Raw genomic sequence first — 22,678 nt, 5'->3', positions numbered from 1 at the left:
TTTCCTTCCTTCCTTCCTTTCTTCCTTCCTTTCTTTCTTTCTTCCTTCCTTTTTTTCTTTCTTCCTTCCTTTTTTTCTTCCTTCCTTCCTTCCTTCCTTCCTTCCTTCCTTCCTTCCTTCCTTCCTTCCTCTCTTTCTTTCTTTCTTTCTTTCTTTCTTTCTTTCTTTCTTTCTTTCTTTCTTTCTTTCTTTCTTTCTTTCTTTCTTTCTTTCTTTCTTTCTTTCTTTCTTTCTTTCTTTCTTTCTTATTCTTTCTTCCTTCTTTCCTTCCTTCCTTCCTTCCTTCCTTTCTTCCTTCCTTTCTTTCTTCCTTCCTTCCTTTTTTTCTTCCTTCCTTCCTTTTTTTCTTCCTTCCTTCCTTCCTTCCTTCCTTCCTTTCTTTCTTTCTTTCTTTCTTTCTTTCTTTCTTTCTTTCTTTCTTTCTTTCTTTCTTTCTTTCTTTCTTTCTTTCTTTCTTTCTTTCTTTCTCTCTTTCTTTCTCTTCTTTCTTTTGATTTTGACTTTTGGCTAACACTCATTGGTACTCAAGTCTTATTCTTGATTCTGTGCTCAAGGATCACCCCTAGTGGGTGACAGGGGATCAATCCACCAGCTACATGCAAAACAAGTGCTTTCCCATTTTACTAATTTTCCAGTCTCATTTTTTATATACTCATCTCACTTGCCATTAATTAAAAAAATTCTCATGTTACATATTCTAAAATTTACTATAGTACTTGCTACTTTATTTGTCTAGAGAACACTAAAACTATGAGACTCATTAAGCATGCAAGTTTTGTAGAACAGCTTCTAAGGTATTTGGATGATACTCCAAATATGCACTAAACATATATAAGTGTACTAAAACATATATAAGTGTACTGTTCAAGATAATTTTGTCTATAATAAAATTAGTTCATACACAATTATAATTCAATGATGAAAAACACCAAAAACTGCTATTTGAACACAAACATCAAAGACAGTGAAGGTGTAGGGTCATAGTGATGAATATTCTGGATTTTTATAAGAATATTATTTTATAAATAAAAGTAAATAGAACAAATACCAGTGGACTATTTTTAATCATGAGCATCTTTGTATTTGTTTAAAATATTCCTTACTGGAATAACATTAACATTAATTAAACTATATTTTTCAGTAATTTAGAGATGTAATCATAGTAACATATTAAGATTCAATATTCAATACGAATACAGATCAATTTTTTTCATTTATTTTGAGATCTTATATTATTTTATAAAAATGTAGGTAGTTCTGCATTGCCATATAAATATTGCAATATAAACATATTTTGCATATTTACTGCTACTACTAGTCACAAGGTTCTTCATCATCTACACATTTTGGTATATGCAGTATAATACTAAATTACAGGAATAAAGCTTGGTATATTTTATTCCTCAAATGTGTAGTATTGTAAATTTTGCTAGCATAAAAAAAATAAAAACAGACAGACACTTCCCTTGCATGTGGCTGACCCATTTTATCCCCTTAGTGTATATCCCTTGAGCACACCAGGAGTGATCCCTGAGTACCAAGCCAAAAGTAATCTCTAAGCATAGACAGGTGTGACCTAACAACCCTACCCCCTAGCCCTCACCCCCAAATAAAACCCTCATTTCTGTCAGAACCAAACCTGGGGAAATAACTTCAATGCTATGGAAGAGCAAACAGGGACAGAAAGGAAGGGAGGACTCAAAATACTGTGGTGGAGGGATTTTGGTAAAGTTCTCCTGCAACATATTTGGCAACACATGTAATTTTACCTTTAAAATAAGCAGTCATGTAAATTAAAGCTTTGCACTAGAATATCATTAATAGACTGGTAGTCTCTCAAAGGTGAGGTCAGTGTACAATATTCTTATTAATGTGCCATTTTTTTGTTTCTGGATGGTTTCAATTAAGTTAAAAGTTTAAGTACAGAAGTAAAATCTTTAGGTAAGCAATTATAACAAATAAGACCATAAAACTCTATAAATTGTTTTCTTATTCCTGACATTTTAACAACTAAACAAAAAACTTCACTAATATCACATATGCATTATATTATACTAGGTAGGCTTATTCTTCATCTACCAGAAATAAAAAAGATATAATTATGTGTATAGTTCCCCTGTTTATTTTTCTTTCATTTTATCTTATTTTATTTCGAGACATATTCATAAAACTGTTTCCTTAATCTTTTTTTGGGGGGGTCACACCCAGCGATGCACAGGGGTTATTCCTGGCTCTGCACTCAGGAATTACTCTTGGTGGTACTCAAGGGACCATATGGGATGCTGGGAATCGAACCCAAGTTGGCCACGTGCAAGGCAAATGCCCTACTTGCTGTGCTATCACTCCAGCCCCTGTTTCCTTAATCTTATTTTTCTTGAGGTCAATAAAGAAATTCAAGAAAGCCAGAGTTATTACATTTCTCATATTTTTTATTTCTTGCCAATTTTTTCACATTCTAAACCAGTCCATCATTTTTATCATTTCTTTGGGAGTATTAAAGTTCTACTAACTTCTACACAGGCATATGTATTTTAAATTTGTGTTTATTTAGTCAATGCATATATATTAGTGTCTCTTGTTATCAATTCTGTGTTTGAAAGTATGTATAAATGTGGCTATTCTAGAAACAAGACAGATTGCATGAAACTCAGAACTCGATGAGACTATATTGCCCATTGGTGGGCAAAATATGGCCCTAGACATGGGGACTCTGAATATAGTCTCTCTTCTCAAGTTATGCTTAATTGTAAAGCCAGAACTATTGGCACAGATAGGTAAAGTGACAAAAGGACACTTAGTATAAGGTTCATGAGAAATAGTACAGCAAGCAGGATACCTATCTTACTTGCATCCAAGCCAAGTTCATCCCCAGCATCCCTATATGGTCTCTGGATCCCATCATGGGTGTTCCATTAGTATAGAACCAGGAGGAAGCACTGGACACAGCTGGAAGTAGCAGAAAACAAAAGCTCAATAGTCTAAAATTATCATGAAGTAAAGATTGTGCATAAGAATTTGGAAGAATGATATTAAATTTCCATTACTTTATCAATAAGGGCTCATTAGATCTAGAAATGTGAAATCAAATTTTGATACATGTGTGCCTGTTCTGAAAGTAAAATAATAACCACTGTGACTTGTACTATCAATTTACATTGATAATATGTATCCGTTTCCTATTTCAGGAAATAGGAAATAGGAACCTGCACTTGGAATCAATATTTCTACCCTCCTCCTTTGAATTAAGACACAATGGTAGGATTCCTAACAATTCTTAATGAGGTGAGAGTAATCAAAGTAACATCTCCAATGTACTCAAGTTTAATAGTACAGTTATTTAGTTAATTTAAAAAGTAAAACATGGGACCAGAGTCATAGAGTAGGAAGTGCTTGTCATGCAATCCCGGGTACCCATATGTTACCTTGAGCCCAGCAGGGGTGATCCTGTTGTGCAGAATCAGAAGTAAACCCTAAGCACACTGAGTGTGTCCCCCAAACAAACAAATAAATAAGTAATTAAAATTAAATAAAACATTAATGCTGTTTTATATATTGTTCAGTTTCCCACACTACATACTACCGCATTTTGAATTTTTAAAACTTTTACATTTCATTTGTGCAGTAATGCAATATAAATTTTTTCTTTATTTGATAGTGATTTAATAAAATGTGTATGTATGCACAATTTATTTGAGCAATGTTTAGATATTAATTATATATATGTAGAAGAAATTAGAGTTGATTTTTAAGAAGCTATTTCAATAATCTTTTGTAAGGAGCAATTTCACTACCATCTTAAGATGTGTATGATTAAGTTTCAACATGATTGATGAAATGTATGGATGAAAGTTGAGGACATCAATCATTCTAAATGAAATGAGTTAGACAATTACCACATAATATCATTTTTGTGAAATCTTTAAAAAATGACAACATAAAAGTAATAGACATAGATAAGCTCATCAAAAAGATATTGGTTCTTTTTTTTTTTTTCTTTTTAGGTCACACGCAGCGATGCTCAGGGGTTACTCCTGGCTCTGTACTCAGGAATTACTCCTAGCGGTGCTTGGCGGACCATATGGGATGCTGGGAATCGAAACCGGGTCAGCCGCGTGCAAGGCAAACGCCCTACCCGCTGTGCTATCACTCCAGTCCAAATATTGATTGTTTCTTTAAAAAAAAGTAAAAAGAAGGGCTGGGTGTGAATGTCAAAATGTGTGAAGGGAATTAAATGGCACACATTTCTAGTTATGTTAAAAGAGATAAGGCACTTGCTTTATCCGTAACCAACCACAATTTGATTTCTACCATCACATATAGTTCCCCAAGCACACCAAGTGTCATTCCTCAGCACAAAATCAGGAATAGCAACAGGGCACTGCCGGGTGTGTCTCCTGACCCCATGAAAAGAGTCTAGTTATAAAATAAATGTCATAGGGTCAGAAGGTTGTACACTGGATAAGGCACTTGCCTTCTACACTGCTAGCCTGGGTTCAATGCCTGGTACCTGTATGGTTCCCGAAGCCAACCAGGACAGATCCATAAGTACAGAGTCAAGAGTAAGTCCTGAGCACCACTGGGTAACACCCCTCAAAAATATGTCATAAGAATTTAATGTAGAACACAGTGATTATAGTTATAAATACTGATAGATTATTTGAAAGTTTTTGATAATAAATTTTAAGTTCCCATCACAAACAAAATATAAATTTGTATTGTGTCAGATGTTGAAATATTATTTAAAAATACATACAAATCATTATATGTATAAAACTGTTAAAATATGACTCATTAAAAATTAAGTGATGCATTTTAAATGCATCTCATTTTTTAATTCTTCATCAAAATTAAAATCAACCAGAAAATTATGCAAAATTTCAAATTATAATTAAAAATAGAAGTAAGCAGTTTTGCAGCTAACAAGAAAGGCTTAATCTATCTTTATTTAGCTTTAGAATTTTGCATCACATATTACAGTGAATTTTTAGAAACTTCTTAAAATAAATACTAAGTGAATTTATCCTTGGAACCAAGGATGTGTGTCAACAATAGAACACATGCCTTAAAAGTGTAATGTTCTGGGTTCAATACTTAAGAGTACAAAACTGAAAAAAAAAGGTTGCTGATATAGAATCAGAGAAAAGTATGCTAACATAGTATGAAATAAACTAGGAGATAACAACGAATTCTTATTTGTATAAAAAATAACTTAATAAAAGGTATTGACTCCATAACTCATTTTACAGTTTATAGTATGAATTAGCTCAATATTTTAAAATCCATTGATATTTATGCTTGTAATTTCTTTTGAATTAGAATTTTAAAAAATGTTGTTGCTTTTCTTTCTGTAAAAGTTTAATTTGCTGTCCAGTGACTGTTAACTGATTGAAGTGACTTAGAGTTATGTTGAAAGACACAGTAAATCTGTTCTGGGATTTAAAGATCAGCAAAGGTTAATATGAAAGTTTTGTTTAAACTAGTAACTTCTTATCTTCAGAAAGGCAGAACATTTTCATTTTGACCCTCTATTTCCATTTCACTTCTTGTTGAGAAAGTTTTCCTGAAGAAATAAAGAGAGATTCAAGTCATATTGCACAGATTACTTATATCTGATATCATTTTTATATCCATTCTCACTTTATTTTCACCTATAAAAGTCATATATCTAATGAACTGTTAGAAAGAGTGTAATAGAGTTTGATACTGAATCTGAATTTAGCGAAAATCACACAGAGAAAAAACTCAAGTTAACTAAATGTCCAATTTAGAAAGACTAAGGGTTTTCTAAAATCTTGTGGTAGGGGCTGGAGAGAGAGAGGGTCTGGTCTTGCCTTACAGGTAGCCCACTGGTTTAATTCCACAATCCATAAAATCCTACGGACCTATCAGGAGTATTCCCTCAGCACAGTCAGGAGTCAGCAATGAACATCAAAGGATATGTCCCAAAAGCAAAACATACAAAAAAGCACTACGGTATATCACATCTGGTTTAGGCATACAATTAATAGTTTACGTATGTCACGGACATTTTTATTATAAAGTTAGTTAACACAATGAAATGAAGATATAAAGGTAAATCGTTTTACCATAATATTGTAAAACGAATGGTAAGTTGCCAGTTAAAATGTAACAGCTGAATTGTAAGAAAGTTTACACTGCAATAAAAGGAAGTTCTTGAAAATGTGTGAATTCTAGAAGGGGTAATTGTGAAACAGATATTTTCTATTTATATTTAACTTCCATAAAACCAATGTCTTATATAGGACAGAAAATACATAAGGGCATTTTAAATGTTAAAGCAGGGTTTGAGTTCTCAGAGAAAGCTTTCAAACGTTTTAAGAATCTGGTTTCTGATTTCTAGAAGAGGTTCTAGATATTTTATTATTATTAATATAGGCATTGCTATTTTTCATTGGGTTTATAAATGTTTCCACAACAAAGTATGTTTATTTTCTCATTACAAGTACAAATAAAAATAAATTGGATGACTTGTTATTTATTACGCATATTCATCAATCCCTTATTTTGTAATGGCAAACAATTTGAGCCCAATAAAATATCTCTTGTCCCAAGTTTCTTAGTATTGTGTCAGAAAAGAAGCTGAAGGAAAGTATCAGATGAGTGAGAGAAATAGGGCCAAGAAGAAATTTTTTCCATTCCTCCACACAGTCAAATAATATCTATGTTTCAGCACCTATTTTTTCTAACCCATCTCCACACCATAAGTTTGAAAAGTTATAATCTTTTCTATCTCCTACAAAAATAGTACAATTCTAAACCTAATGTTTATATTAAATTATATCAAGGGCAAAAGCTCACTCTGCACTAAATATTACATTACAAATGCACTAAATATTACATTACAAATGCTATATAATACAGTATTTGTAGTTCAGTAGCTTTAATCATAAATATAACAGGCTATTATTAAAATTGAATTATTCTATTCATGTTTGATTTGATTGGTTATTAGCACATTTTGGTATTTATTTCACTGAGTAAGCTGAATGAAAACTATCTGCAAACTCACTGCAAACCCATTAACAGTACAAACTATCACTTCACTTTCCATTCATAAACAGGAGGGTATATTGAATAGACTGAAGAAATATTTAGTTCAATATGTGGACCTCTGGTGGTGGGTGTGGTATTGAAAAAATTTATGCCTGAGACTCCATTATTAACAGTATTTTCAATCATGATATCTAATAAAAATTGGAGATAAAATGCCTTATTTTTACTAATCATCATCTTTTTCAGTATTCTAAAGTATTATAAGTATGGGATTAATAGTATCTATATTATAATACTTCCCTGGAAATAAATACTGTAAGTTATCAGAATCAATATTTTATATGAGGGTTCAAAATTCTTAAATTCAATTAAGATCAATGCAATAGAGGAAACAAAACAGATTCTCAAAAATATATTATTTTCAGAGCAAAAATTATCATAGTAAAAGAAACTAGCAAAAACATCACATCTTCACCACTAGGAAACACAGATATAGACCTGCTTTCTTTATATGAAAATCTTCTGCTTCAATTCCAATTTTGTAGAAGCATATTAAAATGGTCAGCTATCTTTATCATATATTTATTATTATACATTTAATAATGAAGCTAAAAGCGATCAACTGAGTGATAAACTTCTTAAACAGGTCCTTTCATTTACCTCCAGTATTTCACTTTTTGCACATATGTAAGTAAATTATAAGGTTTATCAAATTAATAACTACCAAAATTATTTTCTCCTGTGTAATGTATTCTATAGATAGTAAAATGAAAAAGAAACAATTGTATTTTTTATTTTTCTTATGTTGCATATTTATATGAGTAAGTTCTCCACTGTGAGGATTTAAATAAGTGTTGTCCCCCATTACTTAAATAACAAAACGAAAAAAAATTGGAAGATCATTTAACTTGGAAATTCAGTAATATTAATTTCACTGGTGTGGTTTACATGTGAATATTCACAAAGTAAAGACTCATAATTTCATCTATGTTAACCCAAATGGTAGCTAGACAGAAAAAAAGGAAATAAATGTGTAGAACTATAAGTATTATATTTGTGAGAACAAAAACCTCTTAATTTATAAAAACAATAACCTATAATATATAAACTATGCATATGCCACATATACATATGAAATAGTATTTTTTTATATATACATATGTGTATATATACACATCCATACAGGATTGCCTATATTATTGCTTCTGTTATTTTTTAAAGCCTATATTAATCAGAAAACATTATGAAATTGAAGCTGTTTATGTCATATTCACCTGAATTTTTATAGCTGCTTAGTTTGAACTAAGTTAAATGTTTAAATTCAAATTAAGCCATCTCAAATACAGAGTGTTTTCTCATTACTACTCTACAATTATCATGGATTGTCAAAGTCATATGTCTCAAATTTCACTTATGCTCTCATAATCATTATAAAAATTTACTGACAAAGACACAGCATTGTTGCCAAAGGTTAGAATTGTTAGAATTTGTCAAACAAATTGCTAGAATTGTTTTTGTTAAACAAACAAAAAAGTAAATTAACAAAAAAATAACACGTTCTAATGGTTTGAAAAGTTTTTGTTCTTATACTGCACTATCGATTTTCATAAAGCCAAACATAAATATCATTCTTTTTTGTATGTCAAAGACTTAAAGAAGCAATTTGCAAAGTTCATAATTAAGTTTCCCTTGTATCTTTCTAAACTCTCACGTAAATAATGATACCCAACATCCTTATACATTAACATATTTTTAAAGTACTGCCTCTTAAATAAAAGCTAAAGTGTTTCTATGAATATACTATATAGGTACTTAATGTCAAAATTATTATTGAATCAACATAAGTTCATTTTCAATTACTTTCCACTCACCATCTTGTAGTTAAAGGGATGATACAATATGCCATTTTATGACATTGTAGTTAAGGGATATAAAATGCATCATTTTGATTCATTTTAAGATATGATTATTATACCATCTTTTCAGTTTCAGTGCATGAGCTGTCAAAAGTGGATGTTTCAGTTGAATTTACTAGTATTATAAAGTAAGATTCTGGAAAAAAATGATAATTTTATGTAACAAAACATAAATTCTAAACATAATACCTGTATGAATGTTTTGTACTTTGTGAAAATGTATCTAGTATTAAATATTAAAATTAACTTAGATAATACTATTGCATTGAAAAAATAAGTGGTCTAGTCTGTGGGGTAGAAAACTGTATGGAAGTAAAAAAATTGTCTCCTTTGATACAAAATTGCATTCTCATATAAATTTATTTTCCCTAAATAAATGTATTCCTCATTTATGAGTAAAATTTCTATCCATTTTCAGACAGTCTTACATTCTATATTTAATAAATAAAATATAAACATTATATTTTTTCAAGTCATATTGTTATCTGATATGGTTATGACACTCAATTTCAAATGTCAAAAGCACCAGGATAATTGAGATTGTATTTTAACCTGATTGTTATGTTACACGAATATGTGCATGTTTACTAAAGAAATGACAGTAATTGGAATTGTGTAGGTTTGCACTTGTAGTTTTTACTATTTGTATGCTTTCTATTATCCACCCAATTATTTTATTAGGAGGAATGTGATTATAGTGAATCATTGGTTAAAGGGACACCATAGTTTTGAAGACACTGTAAAGAATAATAACTTATTGAGAAAGGAAAGAAAGAAGGGAAGGAGGAAAGGAGGAAGGTGGAAGGAAGGAGGAAAGGAAGGAAGGAAGGAAGGAAGGAAGGAAGGAAGGAAGGAAGGAAGGAAGGAAGGAAGGAAGGAAGGAAGGGAGGGAGGGAGGGAGAGAGAGAGGGAGGGAGGGAGGAAGGAAGGAAGGAAGGAAGGAAGGAAGGAAGGAAGGAAGGAAGGAAGGAAGGAAGGAAGGAAGGAAGGAAGGAAGGGAGGGAGGGAGGGAGGGAGGGGAGGGAGGGAGGGAGGGAGGGGAGGGAGGGAGGGGGAGAAGGAGGGAGGGGGAGGAAGGGAGAGGGAGGGAAGGAAGGAAGGAAAAAAGAAAAGGGAGGGGAAGGAAGGAAGGAAGGAAGGAAGGAAAGAAGGAAGGAAGGAAGGAAGGAAGGAAGGAAGGAAGGAAGGAAGGAAGGAAGGAAGGAAGGAAGGAAGGAAGGAAGGAAGGAAGGAGGGAGGGAGGGAGGGAGGGAGGGAGGGAGGGAGGGAGGGAAGATAAAGGAGGAATCAAGGGATGGAGAAAGGGTAAAAACTAAGTGAAGGAAGATAGGATCAGAAATAATATAGAACATGAAATAACTATGAATTTGACTAATGAGAAAACAAAAAATAAAGAATAAATAGAAGACTGACATCTATTTAAAAGTGGGCCTGATTTTCTTGTATAAGAAGAGCTGCATTTCAGTAATGTCCATGAGAAATAGCAAATCTTATGGCCATTGGTTTTCTTGCTCTAAAGTAATTCCAAAATATTCAATTAAGTTTAATATATAATGTAGCAAATGCAACTGCAGCGCAAAAATTGCATTTTGTATTAATATACTTGTGTTTTTTGTTTCATGCATTGTCCTGATATTTAAATATAATTAATCAAGGTACATACATATGTATGTGTGTCTAGAAGACATATATCTATATATAGCTAGAAGAATACATACATATTATCTTCTAGACAATAGGATTTTTCTTAAATACAAAGCTTTAGTATATACCAGTCACCCAACTTTAGAAGGTGTTTTATGGAAATATTTGATGTAAGGCATTAGTGATTTGCGGTGAATTACATTCAACACATAATCATGTCTAAGGACAAATGAATAAACTACACAGGCAGAGAAACTGCTCAGATCAGCAGGTACCGAGAGTGCGGCTCTCTGGGGTGCTGCTACCCTCTACTGGCCGAATTAGATAAGTGCCTGCCTCGACGCTAGTGTTTCTGTGTATCAGTTAATAGCTTCCTCTGCAAACAAGATACTGACACTTAAAAATCCAATTTTCTTTGGTTTTGCTCACATGTACATGGATCGTAACTTGAAGTATTGTCTAATCAATTTTTCATATCATCTCAATTTCACAGAGAAAGAAAAACTAGTTCAGTATTTTCTTAATTCAAGCATGACTGACCAGTTATAGCATAGGCTGCGAAACACAGTAGCCAAATGCAAACAGTAGCAACATTCATAATAGCAGGATTCTCACAAAATCTCAGTACCTTAGATTTTGAGAGGACTGTGTGTGGTAGTAAATTCAGTGCACATTAAAAATTACAATTTCACTTTTCTTTTGTCTGCATGTCATCTAATATATAAAACTGAGTGAAACTCTAGTCACCTCCTCCTAACCGAGCCCGTCATTCTTAGCAACCTCATAACAGTGTTTTCTCCCAATTAAATGTTATCAGGGAAATATGGTCCATCATTGGGACATTGAGGTTGAAATTCATAATTAAAGCAAACAATGTCAAGTTTGTAAGTCCCAAATGTATCCTGGAATGGGATGGAGGTGGTGGGTTATAAGACTTATCAATCTCACAGTGCATCAAAATTGTTAATAAACTAGTGTTCTGTATAATAAGAAATACTTTTTTAATGGAAGAAGGAAAGGCATGGCATAGCTGAAGTTAAGGTTCAAGCTTTGTATCCTCTATATATATTATATTTTTCAAAAACTTTTTATTAGGAAAGCTATACCAGACGCATAATCACTATACAATGATTAAACATTACCTTTACAATTTATAATCACTGAAATTACATAATAAATATATGCACATTTCTTTTGAATCTTTGAGTGTGAGAAGACATTAAAAGTGCTTCCTACAAAGCTGTTAGTGATATATACCCAGTTGCTTTTTATGTTTTTTAATATTATATATATATATATATAAGAAAGTGAAGATGTTCTCCAAAAATCTTGGCATCACAAGATGAAGTGTCACAGAGAGTACTCATCCCTAGATGTATACTTCCGATTGTTAAATCACCAGGCCTCCACTTCAGAAGGGTACAGACTATTGTGTGACTTTTCTTAGGATAGTAGGAGGAGAAATGTGTGAGCTATACAACAATAATAAAGAGAAGGTGGTGCTATAGAGAGGAAATGAATGGATCAAACCCGAAATAATTAGACTGGGTTAAGTGGGAGAAGAATATGTGTGTTTGCAAGTGTGTTTCTGTGTGTACCTGCACCAAAAGGAAGAGGCTGCAGGTATACAGATTTGACTCTGTGCAGGGATTGGTGATCAGCATGGGTCTGAAAGAGTGGGTGAGAACATTCGAGCAAAGACCCGCCCCCTCCCGCCCCATCTTGCAGTTTCCAGGCATGCAGCAAACTGCATTGTTAATACATGTACAGTATCTGTGCCATGATGAGAAGAGGAAAGAAAGCCACAAATGTCAATTTTCTCCCTCCCACCCCCACCATCAAACAAAACTACAACTAAAAATGATTAATTTACCGAAAATAAAGACACATTGACTTTTACTTAATTAGGATCAACATAATGATCCCCATTATACCTTATACATGGCACAGTCAAAGTCTCAAGTTTCAGTATAAAAAAATAATGATAACATTTGCTGGCAAAAGTCTGCGAAGGCACTTCATTGATTAATGATCTGAGTATGACCCTTCCTCCAAATCACACGGAGAGGGAAGAGCCTACATCTGGATTTTCTAGTTTTCATGCGGTCTTGAGTTCTGTTCAGGGTGGGGAAGTTTATGAGAGTGGAGTTTTGGGGACAAATATAAGGGGAAAGGGGGTTGTGTTTCTTTTTTTCTTTTTTCTTTTTTTTTTTTTGTTTGGGGGCGGGGGGGAAAAGCACTGATTTTTAAATTTTTTTTTTAATTTTCTGTTAGAACCTATATGTTGTTTTCTCCAAGACTTCGAGGTAATCCGGCTTGGTTTGACGTTTGGCCCTTAACTCGAGGTAATCACTTTTTTGGGTTTGGTGGTCTGTGAAGCCCTTTCCAGCCGAAAAGAGAAGGGTTTCTTTGAGCCTGGCATCCTGCTGTAAGTCTGGATATTGCATGCCAGGAGGATGGACATGCAGCTCCTTTAACTTGGGCACTGTGCCATAAAGACAGTCCACAAATCCTACTGTGCATGTGGCTGGCTGTGGCCTCTCTCGGTCTAGTAGTATGCTGCCAGCACTACAGCCTCCACCAGGAGGAAACAGCACCACCCCACCATTCTTCTCATGGTGGCGGAACCCAGCCAAGTCTCCTCCAGGTCCTGGAACTACCCCTGGAACTCCACCAACTACTGGGTGGTGAGGGTGTGAGTGATGATGATTGACTGTCACTATAGTGTTTAGCTGTGAGCTGGACACAGCCAGGGCCCACTCCTTCTCTTTTTCGAGCAAGGTCCGGTAGTTGCTGTGGTTCTCCTTGGCTGTCTCCGTGAACTGCTCACTTCCTAGGAGAACCTCCCCGATTCCTGGTGGTTGTGTACCAGGACCGCCACGCTCTGCACTTCCTGTCTCCTGGAGTGAGGTGGCAGTCACCTCTTCCTCCTCTCGGGGCTTGTAGATGGGATTGTTACACATCTGTGTAACTGGGTGGGGGATGTACTCATAGACACGACCCACAGGAGGGGCCTTGTCAGGGGAGGAGAGTGTTGGTCGGAGTCCGCCCCCACTCCCACCTCCACCTCCTCCACCATCTTCAAAAAGCCGATGGCATTGCATCTGGATGCCAGTAAGATCCACACCTTCCTGCCTCTTGCTTCTAAAGGGCAGTTTCTTTCGGCGTCTTCGGAGGACATAAGCAAAGAGTCCAGCAGCAACAAAGACTGCTGAAAAAAATAGAACTAGTAGGCTAAGAATGAGCACAGACAGTGGCACAGGGCCCCCAGGGGGAGAGAATTCATAAGGTGATGCACTTGTTGTTCCCCCAGCAAGCTGAGAATCTCCAGGCTGGGCTGGAGAGACTCCAACAGGTACAGTGTGCAACATCTCTGGGCAGAGAACTTCCAGCTCGACGCTGCGCACATCCCGGTGGGTGAGGTTCTCGGGGCTTCTGCAGAGCACATCGCCCACCACACTGACTGAACTGATGGTCTCGATCCATTGCTTGAAGGGGACTAAGTCACACGTACAGTCCCAAGGATTCTCATTGAGATCTATCTGGACAATGGCATTCAAGTGTTCAAGGACACCAGTCACAGGAAGGTAGAGAAAGTAGTTCTTCCTCAGGTTGAGCCTGGCAAGAGATGTGCCTGCAAAGGCGTCTGTCGGCAAGGTCCTCAACAAGTTATTGTTGAGGAATAGTAGCTTCAAGTTCGGCATGAGACTGAAGGCTGCAGGCTGGATTTCCCGGATGACATTGAACTCAAAATATAAGTAGTGCAAACTCTGTAGGCCTCGAAACATGCCCGGCGTCAGCCTTTCAATATCATTACCATTGAGAAAGAGGCTCTTTAGGTTGGGCAGGTTGATGAAAGCTCCATCTTGAACATATGAAATACGATTGTTTCCCAAATGTAAGAGATCTAAGGAAGAGAAATTCCAAAAATCAGAACGATATATTTTTTGAATCAGATTGCTACTAAGGTACAGTTTCTTGGCATTCAGTGGCCTTGGAAGAAGTTCAGAAATGTTATTAAATCCTCGTTCTTTGCAGTTGACAGTCAAGCCAAGGTCATTGATATGCAAATTACAGGTGCACCCAGTAGGGCATATAATGGGGATAGGTGGTCTAGTCTGATAAGGAGCAATGGGAGGTTGGTTGGGACCAGGGTATAAAGCTTGGGATGTGGAAGACGGTCTTGGTGTTCGGGGCTGTTTAGTGGGCTTGGGTTGTTTATTTGAGGACTTATATTCAACAGATGAAGCAGTAAAATGAACAGAAGACAACATTGAAGAAGGCTTAGTTGGCCATGCATTCTCCTTGCTTGATGATAAGTGGGGAATCCCCAAACTAGCTTCCACCTCAGAATCAGACAACAAAGGACATAGTTCTGTCTTCCTGATTTCTCGCAGGTCTTTTCCATGGAAATGGAAAGGCGTCTCACAGGTGATGTCTCCCACCAGAGCTGTATAAGGAATCCTTTCTAGCCAACTCTTCAATTGCACAATCTCACATGTACAGTTCCAGGGATTTTCTTCAAGCTGGAGCTCCATTAGACTTCTGCCAATGTGATCTAACATGCCTCTATAAAAAAGAACCTTTAGCCTATTTCCACGAAGATCCAAGTGAGTTAAGGATACAGCCTTAAATAAATTTGTTGGAAGCATGGGAATGAGATTATCATTTAAAATCAGAACCCTCAATTTGCTCAGGTTCCGAAATGCACCACTTTCAATACGTTTAATGACGTTATAATCTGCCTGTAGGTATTCCAGACTTTCCAATCCAAGGAAGGTGTCATTTCTGAAGATATCTAGTTTGTTCTCATGTAGGTATAGCCTCTTTAAAATTTTAAGACCATTGAAAGCTCCTGTTTGAATGTCCTGTAATGCATTGTTCCCAAGATTAATGGATACAGCATTATTCAAATGAAGAAAACTATTGGTATACAATTTTCTCATGGAATTTCTCTGTAGATACAGTTTAAAAGGTCTTGACCAGAATTCAGTAATCTGACTAACATTTGTAAATCCTTTACTGTCACAATGTATATGAAAGAGGCTTTCTTTAACTTCACAGTAGCATGGATCAAAGCAGGGCTCATCCACTTCCTCTGAGTCCTCTATCAGGGGAATCGGGGTAGTCCATCCTAGAGCAATTGTACTCAGAAGAATTATCCACAACATCCTCCCTCTGTGAAGCATCTCAGTTATGGAAGATTTCATCTTTTGTGGTTGATTACAAAACTGCAACAGAAATAAAGATGCAGATTTTAGCTTTTAGTCATAGGTACTGTTCTAATTAACTCATATACATGGAGCTTTTTAAGAATGATAGAACTCTACCAGTTGTTGAATTGACACTAAGACTGACCTGTAAGCATGCTTAACATACTATTTTTAATTCAGGGAACTCAAATATTTTACAGTGCAATTACATTTTTCTAAATCAAGCCATTCTTGTTAAAGAATATACCACACACAGAGAAGCAGCCTTCATGTTGTTTTTTCTAGCAAATAAACAAACTAGTATAGGAGCATAATCTTACATTTAGGCAGCATAAGAACTAATGCCAATGATTTGACTATCATATCTGTTTACCTATTAAAATCCATGGTGATATGAGAAGTCCCTGATAGAGATTTTATTGGAAATCTAATGGAAGGAAATAATTGTTCTTTAAACTTTTAATTTATGTTAATTCAACAAAATATTTATACGAAAAAAGACATGTCATTTCTCAAAGTTATAAAGGTTATTACCCTATTGACCAATACTACATTGTCAATGGGCTAATAACTGAGTAACATAAGATGATATATATCTATATATCTCAGGAAAACAAGATTTCTCTTAAGAGATCATCACCGCGTGCTTAATTACAGGCCATGTTCAGTAATACTTTACCCACTCACTTTTATCTGAACAGTTTATTAATATACCCTTTAAATAATTTCTACATTTTGGTATTATGTTAACTTTTGTACTTAGTCCTGTAAGGGTGATTAGTCTTTTTAAAGCACTGTACAACAGTCAGAGGCAAATATATAATATAGAAAATATAGCTAAAAAATGCTGAACCTGTGTGGCTCTGCTCTGTTGGTGGAGCTTTGTATGAATTTGTATCCCTGCCTTCAAGATCAACTGAGGAACCCTGACAAATCTTAAAATGCAGGTGACTCACTAGAGGAGAGGTTGGGATTTATAGTCAGGAAAAGGAAAACATCTTAATTCTGATCTGTGGATAAATGATCTATGATATGGGATAAATTTCAAAGAAAATCTCAATTGTTTTCAAATCAGAAACAAATACAGTGCACTGGTCTACTAAAACAGAGCCTTCAATAGCTAAATTTCCTTGCTTACTATTATCAGTATATGAAAATGCACATATATCCATATGTTAATAAAGCAGTTTTATTAGATTGCCCTTTCTAAGTAGGTGAAATATCAGTCAAAATTAAAAAGAATTCTTTTAAACAATAAAAGCTTATTTGTTAGCTTGTTTTCTTTCTACACAGACACATACATTAAGGAAAAATCTCATCAATCTTTTAACTTAAGCACAATGAGCTAATTTATAGGGAGAATGAAAATAATGCATCTTCACATTCAGCTTGCCTATAATGCAGACAGCTGTAAGAAAAGAATCCATGAGAAAGCAGCTAGAAATCTGCCTCATGCAGTCAGTACTCAATTTTTAGAAACAATTAAATCAAGGGAGGGGAAAAGAGAAAACAGATGAGGCTACATTGCAGTATCAGTTAGTCTTCCCTGTCTCCCTCATAACATATTAAAATTTTAAGTTCTTTCACCTTCAACAATTAGATTTTTTCCATTATTTTTAGATCCCTGTAGTTGAAGCAAGAAAGGCTCCAGAGGTCTTTTACTTACCTATTTTACAGAATTTTTAAAGCACTGAACATTGTGGGTGGGGGTTGGGTTGAGTATAAAGATTGCTCTCTATCGCGCTCTCTCTCTCTCTCTCTCTCTCTCTCTCTCTCTCTCTCTCTCTCTCTCTCTCTCTCTCCCCCTTTCTCTCCCTTCCTTTTGCTGAAGCTAAAGCAAAGGGGGATAATATATTTTTTTTGAAGGAGGGAAGTAGGGGGTGGTGGAGGGAGCGAGAGCAGAGTGACTAAAAGCAAAAAAGCTTGAGACGTGCCAGGAATGCAATGGGCCTTTCAATGGGCTTCTTTAGGATGCAGAACTGCTGCTTGGCACTCAAAGGAGAAGGGAGAAGGGGCTGCTGCAGGATTCTAGCTTCACCACCACAGCCTTTGCTGATGAGGCTGTTCTCTCTGGGTACCAGCAGCACATCATTGGGCACCCAGGGGAAGGGCGGGAGGAATGCAGGAGAAAAGACACCTCAATCACGGTGTTGAATCTCAGACTTCTTACATTCTGTTTTTTTTTTTCCTGTTTTTAATATGCACTGTAACTCTGGAACTACTTTTCTGCATTATGAAAATGAGCTCTAAGAAAGGGAACACTTACCAGGCAGAGTCACTTAGGAAACCATGACAATTCAGTGTGTGTGTGTGTGTGTGTGTGTGTGTGTGTGTGTGTGTGTGTGAGAGAGAGAGAGAGAGAGAGAGAGAGAGAGAGAGAGAGAGAAGTAGAGAGAAAAAGAAGTGCAGGAGGAATGTTTAGCATGAGGTCATGCATGATCACTATTCAGTGTGCATGGTGGTGAGTGTGTGTGCATGTGCGTGCTTGTGTGTGTGTGTGTGTGTGTGTGTGTGTATTTAAGAGAAGACAAAAGAACTGAAGGATCCAGATGACAAACTGTCAAAATAAGAAAAATGAAGACACTAAAAGATCAATCAGGCCATAAGAAACTTTCCTTTGGTGTGGATGAAGAAGTGGGGGAGGAATACAATATTCTTTTTTTTAAAAAAAAAAAAAAACTATCAAGGAAACCACGGCCTGAATGCTTTGCTGTTCTAGGTCTTCAAAGCTTCCCTTGCTAGTGTATATTGCCTGAAAAGTAATAGTATCTTTCAGAATGATCTTTTTCACAGCTGTAGTTTCCCTCAAAGATGTAGATGGGAGGGAATTTAAGTGCTTAAGGCATAAGAGTTGAATCTAGCTGACCCTGCTTGGGTCTCCTGAATAAGGAAAAGCTCAAGCAATCTGAGTAACCTGGACTGAGTTCCTCCTGCATTTTGCTTCGATCTCTTTGCACCAGGCATCCTTTTAATGTGCTGCAGCTCAAAGCCTGCAATATTTTTGGATTCAACAGCATGTACATGTATTTGCTTCCACATTTTAAAAATCAGAGACAAACCAACGCTCTGGAGGGAGACTCGACTGTCTGGGTAACAATAGCACATTCAATTTTTCTATTGAGAAACACCTAGAAAACCTAGGGGGTGGGATTTCAGGGATCGAGATTTTCTTTTCTTTCCCCCTTTCTTCTATTTTCTCTTTCTTTTCCTCCATCAATGTTTTTCCTTGTTATTTGGGGGAAAGAGATGATAGGGAGTGGCAAAGGTGGCAAAGGATGATGGAGGGAGGAGGTTGCAGTGAAAGAGGCACCAGGACATGCTCACAGGGCCCCTCAAAAGGAAGAATTTTAATGGTTCAACCAGCAGCTCTACCTAAGGGTCCGACTGTTCTGCTGGTGGGAGGAAGCACAGCTGAGTGGGCAATCTGGAGGAAGGCAAGCATGTAGCAGAGGAATCTATTGTGCATCATGGATGCACGGCACCATCTCTACACACACATACATACATCAGTTCTCTCACAGACAAATGGGGACAGAAGGGACTTTTCTGTTCCCTGTAGGACTGGTCTGAGCCTTAGTTGCCCCAGGGTTTCAAACTGCCAGCAGAGGGGGCTTTCCTTTAAGGCACACTTTTTAAGCAAAAAAGAAAAAAAATTTTAAACATTTTTTTTAAGAAAAGCAGTTTGTTTAAAGTTTTTCTTTTACCATTCTAACTATATATGAATCACCTAACTCAGGGTTCCTTGAACAGCCATCTTAAGCAATTTGCTTGATAATTTGCATTTAAAATGATCACACATGTATCACTGTTAATACTCAGTATCTCACACGGGAAACTGCAACCCGAAACTAACTAAATAGGAGGGCAGGATTCTCTAACATTCCCCAACTTTAATATTCCAGACCCAATCAATTCTTCATCAATGAAGCAGACAAATAGGAAAGCCTGAACGTAGAACCAGAGCAACCCTGTCTTCTTCACCAACTGCCACCCTTCCTCCTCCCCCACACCACCTCCTGCACCTATGGAAGCAGTGACCGTTTAGCTCATCTTTTGCAAACCCTTGATGCACTAGATAGAATGGGCAACCTTATCTGATCTCCCCAGTTACTGTAAATAGTCCCCTGACTAACCATCTTTAAATTCTTGACATGTGCCAAGTTCTAAAGCTTGCGCTACCCTTTTTTTCCTTTATCTCAGTATGGCTTGTTCACCAGCTTCAAAGTTAGGGTTGGAGGGCCTGAAGGCCAGTATCCTTCTAGTCCAACTAGATGTTCTGGGCACCATTTATTTCTCTACAGAGCACAAGAAGCTCTTTCTCTCTACAGTGCCCCCTTTCCATCTCGTCCTTCCCCTTTGCCCAACATCTCTGAGCTAATTTACTCATATCTAAGATTAAAATATTCCAATATGGAAGCAAACGATCTCCTCTAGAACAAATAATTGAAATGCTGCATCATTCATTTTCAGAAGAGCGCTGAGCCATCTACAGATTATTTTCTAATCTGCTGTCTCCCGCGAAACGCACAATGGTTCGGTTTAGAAACGGAAAATGATTTTTTTTTTTTTTCAGAGCTCGGGCCGTGCCATTTCCCTTCCATCTTTTACCAAGCCAGAGCGATCCGCTGGGGGAGGGGCTCTCGCTCGGTTACCTGGCCTATTTGTCGGGGTTTCTGAGGGTTTTCTCCCCAAGAAAAGGAGTCCGAGGGCACGTTAGTCCCAGGCCTCCCCCCTCTTGCTATTGTCCTGACAGTGGCAGCATTCCGTCAGAAACGCAGCCTGTCCCGGCACCTGTGCGCGCGGCGACACGTCCCGGGGGTCCTCCCGTGCGGAGACCCGGGCCGGCGGGCAGGGCGAGTACCTAGCGGCGCAGCATCCCGCGCGGCTCCGGGCTCCGGGCGGCAGGTGCGGGCTCCGGGCGAGGCGGCGCCGCGTCCATCGCGCCGGCCCTGTGCTTCTCCTCCTCCAGAGAGGCCGCCGGATCACGCTCGTGCTCCTCGGGAGAGTCTCCGCCTCTGGGGGTCGCGGGGCGACGGTCGCCGCATCCCCGCGGGAGACCGGGCGGCCGGTGTCCCCGACGCGCGGCTGCGACCTGCGCCCGCGGGGCTGGCGACGCGGCGGCCACTCGGAGGGGCCCGCTGGGGCTCGGACCCCGCGCCGCGGGGCTGTGCACTCGGCGGCCGCTCGGAGGGGCCCGCTGCGCTCGGACCCAGCGCCGCCGGGCTGTCCACGCAGCAGCCGCTGGGGCCCGAGCCCTTGGCGGCCGGGCCGCGGCTCTCGCCCTCTCGGCTTCCCGGGGCTGTCCCGGCGCGTCCCGCCCGCGGCCTCCGTCCCCGGAGCCGAGCTGCGCCGCCGCGGGCGTCTGGGCTCCTGACCCTCGGGGTGGGGGCGGGGAGGGGGGGCGCCGCTCCCGGCGTCGGGCGGATGGCGCGGGGGGGGGGGGGGCGGGGAGCGCAGACTCCGGCAGGCTCCGGGGCTCGGGGCGGCAGGGGGGCGGCGCGGCGTGTGCGGGGTGGGCGAGCCGCCGCCTGCCCGGGGACGCACGGCCGAGGACGCACCCCCGGCCCCGGCCGCCCCAGCCCGGCCGCTCTACTCACCGTGTCTGCGCCGAGCGCAGGGATGGGACACGCCGGCCGCAGCCACCGTCCGCCAGCCGCCCCCGGCCGCGCGCGGGGAGCACCCGGAGCAGCCCAGCGGCCCAGCCCCGCCGCCCGCGCCCCCTGCCCGCGCCCCCACCCTCCCCCGCGCCAACTGTGTGCAGCAGCCGCAGTCCCCGCGCGCGGCGGCCGGGCCTGCAGGAGGCGGCAGGGGAGCAAGGAAGCAGGCTCGCTCGCTCTCTCTTTCTCTGGCTCTCTCCCTCTCCCTCCCTCTCTCCTTCTCTCCCTCCCTCCCTCTCTCTCTCTAAGGAAGCAGGCTCTCTCCCCCCTTCTCTCTCTCCCTCCCTCTCTCTCTTAGGAAGCAGGCTCTCTCTGTACCTCTGTCTCTGTCTCTCTCTAAGGAAGCAGGTTCTCTCTCTCTCTCTCTCTCTCTCTCTCTCTCTCTCTCTCTCTCTCTCTCTCTCTCTCTCTTCTGTAAGGGAGCAGGCTCTCTCTCCCTCTCTCTCTCTCTCTTTTTCGCTCTCTCGCGGTCTCGCTCTCTCTCTCTCCCTTTCTAAGGAAGCAGGCTCTCTCGCTCCCTCTCTCGCTCTTCCCACCCCCTTTTCCTCTGCCTCTGTCTCTGTCTCTCTCCCTCTCTTCCTCCTCCTCCTTCTCCTTCCCTCTCTCCCCTTCCCCTCCTCCTCCTCCTCTTCTTCCTCCTCCTCGTTCTTCCTCCTCTCCCACCCCCACCCCACTCCATTTCCCTGTTACTTCTTCCTTTATTGGTCACAATCTGGCAGTTTTACAAAGAAAATCCCTGTTAAATTAAGTGACAGGAAACCAGCAATCTGTGGATTGATTTTAACTTATCAGTACATGAGAAATGACTACTTGGAAAATTCCCGTCCATGGCTGGCTGGGTGGGAGGCTGGAGAGAAGGGGAGAGGGGTGGTGATTGCGTTAAAAGCATCTGAGCTGCATGGGTGGGTGGTACGGTGAAACACCGCCTTTCTAGAAACTGTTTCCAAGTGATTTGGAAGAGTTTCCCACCTTCATGATACATAGATCACAATTTCCAAGTGCACATATTTCTTCATCTATTTACTCCCCCTTGCTAGGAGAAACATTAAACTGTTGGGTGAGGGGCATTGAATATGAGGACATTTTCTGGAGAGATGCTGGATACATTTCCTTGCAAAAATTAAATGAGAACAGTGGGACAGGTATTACCCCTATTTGAAAGTATTATTACTATTATTATATACCCACTGGAGGCGGCCATTACCCCCACTGCAGTCGTACTAATGCAGTCATT

General features: G+C 39.0%; 1 protein-coding gene across 3 annotated transcripts; it reads right to left on the bottom strand.

Moving 5' to 3' along the window:
• Positions 1-460: 460 nt before the first annotated feature.
• SLITRK3 (SLIT and NTRK like family member 3) lies at positions 461-21,794 on the bottom strand. Of its 3 annotated transcripts, XR_008628584.1 has the most exons (3): positions 20,649-21,096; positions 12,509-15,805; positions 461-5,560 (listed from the first exon to the last, which is right to left on the bottom strand). XR_008628584.1 is itself a non-coding variant. In XM_055127726.1 (2 exons), exon 2 carries the CDS (start codon positions 15,782-15,784, stop codon positions 12,845-12,847), a length of 2,940 nt encoding a protein of 979 aa, XP_054983701.1. In that variant the 5' UTR covers positions 15,785-15,805; positions 21,385-21,794; the 3' UTR covers positions 11,559-12,844. The 3 variants fall into 3 exon arrangements, 2 of the variants coding, with proteins under 2 accessions (XP_054983701.1, XP_054983702.1); XM_055127726.1 differs by lacking the exons at positions 461-5,560; positions 20,649-21,096 and adding an exon at positions 21,385-21,794 and having other exon boundaries at positions 11,559-15,805; XM_055127727.1 differs by lacking the exons at positions 461-5,560; positions 20,649-21,096 and adding an exon at positions 17,454-17,575 and having other exon boundaries at positions 11,559-15,805.
• Between the last annotated feature and the right edge of the window lie 884 nt (positions 21,795-22,678).

The sequence above is a fragment of the Sorex araneus genome, chromosome 2 (assembly GCF_027595985.1).
Source record: "Sorex araneus isolate mSorAra2 chromosome 2, mSorAra2.pri, whole genome shotgun sequence".
NCBI classification, from domain to species: Eukaryota; Metazoa; Chordata; class Mammalia; order Eulipotyphla; family Soricidae; genus Sorex; species Sorex araneus.
Note: the sequence above shows the minus strand (reverse complement) of the source record. Positions and strands in the feature narration are given on the sequence as shown.